Source organism: Podarcis tiliguerta, assembly GCF_965153285.1.
Source record: "Podarcis tiliguerta genome assembly, chromosome: 10".
Lineage (NCBI taxonomy): Eukaryota > Metazoa > Chordata > Lepidosauria > Squamata > Lacertidae > Podarcis > Podarcis tiliguerta.
In genome coordinates, this window is record NC_139543.1 from 45004443 (window position 1) to 45010442 (window position 6000).

The following is a 6000-nucleotide window of genomic DNA, read 5'->3' on the forward strand; positions in this document are numbered from 1 at the left end:
TGGCATCTTATCACTCCAACAGTGTTAGTACCATCAGCATGGTAATATGTCAAGGCCTGGTCATTTAAAGATGCAGCCTGAAATATATTTATACTTGGAAGTTAAGTCCCATTGAATTCAATGGGAATTCCAAACACAGTTCAAATTGGACTGCTGCCACCAATGATACCTCACAGAAGAGTGGGGTTATTTTTGTATTCTTGATCATGGGCTTCTAAAAGCTGCACTGCATCTGACAGGTGTAGCATTAGGGTTGCCAAATGACCATGAAAATCAATTTGGTCTGCTCCTGTGCAGCTCGAGGTGCAGAATTAATCCCAGCATTTGCAAGTTTTCACACGATGGAGAGAAAACGCTATCACTTTTTAAATATCTGCACACCAAGTTATTGCTAAAGGCACAGCTGCAGTGGCTGGTTGAGAAACTGGCAACTCTGCAGAGCAGCTGTGAAGTCACTATTAGCTCAAAATGCCTTCAATTGAGTGTGCAGTCTTTTCTTGCAGACCTTTGCCCAATTACTTAGTCCTAAGCCTCACTGAGCCCAGTGGTGCTTAATTCCAAGTAAGCATACATAGGGCTGGTCTGTTAATGTTATTTTCTGTCCCGCAATCTTTGCCCCCCAGATTCTTGTGGAGATTTGAGCTCTACAGTGGCATTCTAGAAAAGTGCCAGGAATTTCAGAAGCTCTTTCTTGTCTTCTTTTAGTCACTACCGTTCCCAACTGGAGATTCCTTGGAGACCTAGAATGGGCCTACAAATTCCTAGGAGATTCCTAGGAGATTCCTAGGAGACCTAGAATGGGCCTATAAATCTCCCAACTTCTGCATCCATATGAGTTTCCGTATAAACAAACAAAGCTTGAAACATCAAAAATCTGCAAATCAGATGCGTCTGCACATCTAACCATTGAGGTATCTCATTATTGGGCCACACTGGGAATCTGTATGGGTTGGCTTGTTTTGCTTGTCATGAAGCTCATCTCGAAGGTGGAATGCTGCAGGTACAGCCACAACTGATCAATATATTGTACCTACACGGCAATGTATTGTTCCAGAAGCCCCAGTACTGAACACTCCCTTGCAGTTCATGAACTACATCTGGAGGTTCTGGGACTTGAAAAAACTGAACTTAGTTCACACAGCCCTCCAGATGTTTTGGACTACAACTCCCATCAGCCCCAGCAAGCAAGGCGGTGTTTACCTGGCAGGCACCAAGTTGGAGATGGCTCCATTAGCAGGCATTGCCACTGCATTTTCAGCCTTGCCATTATTGCCACGAGGATTAGAATATGGCTTTTAAAAAACAAGCACCTTAAAGTTCTAAAATGTTGCCACAGTAATTGGGGGCAGGGGGCCAAAAATAATTAAGTTAAGAGTCTGAAAGTTTTGGAGACAGCATGGAGGGTACAAATTCTATTCTGGCCACCACTGCAATATACTTGAGACAAAAAAAGGAAAAAATAGGTTAACAAATTTAATATTGTGTGCCTCATCTATTAAGCACTTCAGACTTGATGGAGAAAGGGGGGATTTTTTTTACCATGCAAAGTTAATGTACCGAGCACATTTCTAATGATATGACTGGATTCAAACATGTACAGCTATACATTGCCTAGAAGCAAGTCCCACTGAACTTGGTGGAACTTACTCCCGAGTAAGCGTGCTTAAGCTTGCATTGCAAGTGAAATTGTAACCTATAGTACAGGAGTGAAAAATGAGTGAGAGGCACAAAGACTGAACTTTTACCATATGGGAGAGAAGAACATTCAAATGCGGGAGGAATGAGGCTCTAAGTTTCTCCATCTCTTGACTTGCTCAGCTAAGCCACTACTCCAATTCCTGAGATTTTCATGCACATTGAAGTAAGCCCCTTTAATTCAATGGGACCTACTCCTAGGCAAACATGCACAGGAATGGTTTTTAAGAGTTTCCACTATTCTGCAACTCACGTGTTTTTACAAAGCAAAGTAACACACTATCACAAGAAATAGAAGGGTATCAAAGTCACTTCCAAGGTCAAGGTGCAGTAGATAGTTGGTGGCTTTGGGGAAACAGGAGGACATCCAAGAAAAATTTGGATGCTGGGTTTCTTTCTGCAGCTGGGAAGTCATCTGATTTCGTGAAGAGAGCCAATAAGGTGATATTCTGAAGCAGAAAGAAGCAGACTGCAGAAACCCTCTCTCTTCTCCTGTACTTGGAAAGCCCTGCAGTAACAGAATGAAGTCACAGCTTTAAAGGGGAGAACATTCTGTCCCAGATTATCAAGGACAGAAGTGTCCCATCTAACGTCATGTCAATCATAATTGGGCCAGCGCTGTCACCTGTGCTCTTTGCTGCTTTGCCTCATTCAAGTGTTTGCGCAACAGCAATAAAGGTTCTTCCACCACATCATGTTGAATTTCACCGGCGGATGTGAAAGCCAGGAGATTATTGCTAGAATGTCTTCCGCCCTCTGGTTCGAACACTAGCATACAGCACTGCAAAATGAGCCCAGGCAGACACACCAGCCAACCATATTAATCCCTTCTTCAGGGCACTGCTAGCAATTCTGCAGAGCTCCTTCCTCCTCCTCTCATCTCCAAACATTTCCTCCAAGTCACATGCAGTCAGGCAGCACAGGAAGGGAAGGGGAGCCAGCAGTCGACAGAAAAACAGGTGGCAAGCACACTGGTTGTGCTTGAGGAGGCTGCTAACTCTCTTTTTGCACAAAAGCAACAACTATTTGGAATATGGGGAGGGGGAGAACCTTGAGAAAGGTGGGATATAAATGTAAAAGATAAATGATGTGCTTGCAAAAGGTAGACAAATAGTGGGTGAGATGAACAAAAGACTTCAAGGCAACTTCCTGGGCTAACCTTAATGCAGGGGTCAGCAACCGAAGGCCCATGGGCCAGAGGTGGCCTGCGGAGGTCATTTGACTGGCCCATGAGCTGCCCCCAAACTGAGTTGCCTGCTCGCGCGCTGTGCTAAACTGGTGCAGCGCAGTGCGGGGACTCACTCCCGCGGTGCTGAAAATCGCGTCTGCGCAGAAAATCATGGGTGCGAGCACTCACGCGGGTGCAGAATCCAGCCCACGGAGGGGTCTCCATGGGACCCATCCGGCCCAGGCAAGATAAACCTTGCTGACCCCTGCCTTAATGGCTGCAATAGGAGAGCTAAACTCTTGCTACACCATCACCCCTCACAACAAGAGATGCCCTATCCCTATCCAACATTTACTCTGCCCTCCTCTCTCTTTCTTGGCCTACTGGGGGAGGGTGAGAAGGCGGCATCTCACCTCCAAGATCTGCTTTACCTCACTGTGTCCTCCTTCCCTCTCTCCCTACAGACTCCCACAAGAGACAAATCTCTCTCCCCCGCCCTCCAGCTTATTGTTTGCAGCCTGCTCCCTTAATCCCAGTGACCTTCTTGCAAATGCTCCAGGCACACACGGGCGGCCATGGCGAAAGTGTCACAAGATAAGTGACCTCCCCCCACCCCGAGGGAGCCGCACAGTCGAGAGAGCAGCCTTCCTTCCCTCCTCTTGCTGACGGATCCCATCAACTCGCTTCCTCCATCACACATGAACGGCGTTACATAAAATTTGCTACACGGTAAAATTGAAGGTGGAGGAGGATTTGGAAGAGGAGGACACCACGCATTTGCACCCTTCTCTCCTTCCGCGCGCCCCATCCTCTGTAAATGAAATAAGCAGGAACCAACTGAAATAAATTAAGGGAAGGGTTAGGAAAAGGGCAGCTGAAATTCAGAATCACTTTTGCAGTTCTCTCGTCCAACTGCCTCACCATTAACAGCTCATCGCGCAGGTTATGGGGAACTCCCATTTTCTGCATGTTTTGATGAACATTTAATAATAGCAGCGTCGGGCTTAAGAGGCTGGAGGACCGGCTTAACCATTTCCATCTTTCAAAGGAAGCCGGCAGTAGTTTTGGAGGAGGAAAGGGGAAGAAACAAGAGAGGGAAGAAGGCTCCAATACAGAAGGCGGCTGGGAGGGCATGTTTCCTAGTTTTCCAAACGCTTCACCCGGAGAGATCTGGGCAATGAAGAGAGGCGGGGGAAGGGCGCTCACAATGCCATTTTGCACCTTGCTTGCCGGGCTAGCTGTGTGCTCCACAGTCTGCACAACACAAACACACACAGAGCACCAGTTTGCAAACACTGCCGCCCCGCCGCCGACTAGAAGCGGCGCTGCACAAGAGACGGAAAACGGAGATGGAAGAAGCAAGCCGAGCTGGGGGCTCCATGACAGCGAAGACACGGCCTCGCTCCCATCTTAGAGGTCACTTTGGGCAGGCGGCGTTGCAGGATTCCCCCCCCCCCAGTTGCCCGCTTGGCCGGCACCCCCACCCCGCGATCTCCTTCGCCCCACGGGGGCAGCGGAAGCCGAGAAGTGGGTCCCCCAAATCCAACCACCCGGCGTTGGGCTTTCCTAATCTTCCTTTCCACGATCTCGCGTGCGCGCGCGCGCGCGCTGGGAAGGACATTCCTCCTCCTTCTTAAAGCCCCGCTGAGTGTCATCTAAAGCTTGCCCTGGGTGCTCAGTCAGCAGGATAGGGATCAACCCCACAGCCAAGCCAAGCCCGCTCAGGGCTCTCTGCAGATCTCTCTTTCAGACGTGCCGATTGCTTTGCACGTGTTTTTGTTATTTCCCACGCCAATGGCCTTCCCTCCCCCGCGCGGCCAGGGAGGCGTCCTCCGAGTCCTTACCCAAGAAACCATCCGGAGGATCGTGTGAGGTTGCCGGATGAAGGTCTGAGGGTCAAAGGCGCCCCCGGCTTTGCCAGCTCCGTACGCGCCCTGTTCCATCCTGGGAGCGACCCCGGGGCAAGACCCGCCGCTCTGCTGGTCGCTCTGTCGGCAGCGAAAAGTTTATTGCACTGGCGGGCCGGGGGTGCTTCGGAGAAGGGGAAGCGAGCCAGCCCGCGCTGCCCGGCAAGGAGGGCGCACCGTGCAGGGGCAGCCTTAGCGGAGGCAGTACCGCAAGGGTGGTGTGCGAGGCAAGGGAAAGGCTAGCTGGGCATGGCAGCCCGCGCTCCGGCTCGCCTCTCGCTCACCGCCCCGCCTGCTTGCCTGCCTGGCTGGCTGGCTGGCGATGGAGGAGAGAGCAACACGCTCGCAGCCAGGGCACCAGTGGCAGGCTTGGGCTCAGCGGCAAGCCAGGCGCGCTCCCGTTTTCGCGGCAGTCATGGGGCTGGCGCGAGCTTCGGAGGAAGAGAGCGCGCGCGCGCGCACCTTCCTGCCCGCGCAGCCCCGGCAACATGGGGGGCGGGGCGAAGGGAGCGGGGAGGGGGTGGGCCTCTGGGGGCTTCTGCACCTCAGAGACTCCGTGGAGGGGGGTATATATGCTTCTACAGGACATGCTTCGCCAGAGTCGTGCCAAAAGGTGCATTGATTGAGCTTTAAAGCTTTTGCAGACTTACATAGACGTAAACCCCCCTGAACCCAGTGGGAGACACCATTTGATTTTCTTTCATGCAGCTGCTTTTTGTAGTGCAGTGTGTGCTGATAATATTTGTTTATTAATACGTTTTTAACCCAGTGTTAAAAGATGGTATATTACTTCCTCTTCTCCATTTTATACTCACAACAACCCTGTGAGGTAGTTTAGGCTGAGAGATACTGACAGGCCCAAGGTCACCCAAAGGGCTTCATGACTAAATACTCTGGCATTCTGAACACTACTCCACACTGGCTAAATTCATAAAACTAACCCCATATTGAAGAAAAACACCAGTTCATATGTTGAAATTGTGTGAATAATATTCCTAATGGCTTGAAAGCTAAACAGGGAACAGCCATCTAGGGTTACTTCATTTGGGACAGGAAGAAATTCCCTTATCTGCCTGGGGTCTCTCCACCTAACAACCTGATCCCTTGCATTTTTACTCCAAAAGTAAGTTCACCATAATTCAGTGAGACTTGCTCTCAAGTAAATGAACAGGATATTATTAGTGCTATTATAGTGCTGTCTGTAAACTAGAGCTTCTTTGGAAAAGGAGG

The 6000-nt window shown here is 50.0% G+C and overlaps 1 protein-coding gene across 4 annotated transcripts in view; it reads right to left on the minus strand.

Moving 5' to 3' along the window:
* Positions 1-5272, minus strand: part of LOC310658482 (TGF-beta-activated kinase 1 and MAP3K7-binding protein 1) — a 47649-nt gene extending 42377 nt beyond the window's left edge. The window contains exon 1 of one of the 4 annotated variants that reach the window (XM_083400449.1): positions 4708-5272. In XM_083400449.1, the coding sequence (XP_083256575.1) occupies positions 4708-4806 (99 nt within the window). In that variant the 5' untranslated portion in view covers positions 4807-5272. Of the gene's footprint in view, positions 1-4341; positions 4534-4707 lie in introns of those variants that run through there. The other 3 variants (XM_083400448.1, XM_083400451.1, XM_083400452.1) reach the window with 3 other exon arrangements.
* Between the last annotated feature and the right edge of the window lie 728 nt (positions 5273-6000).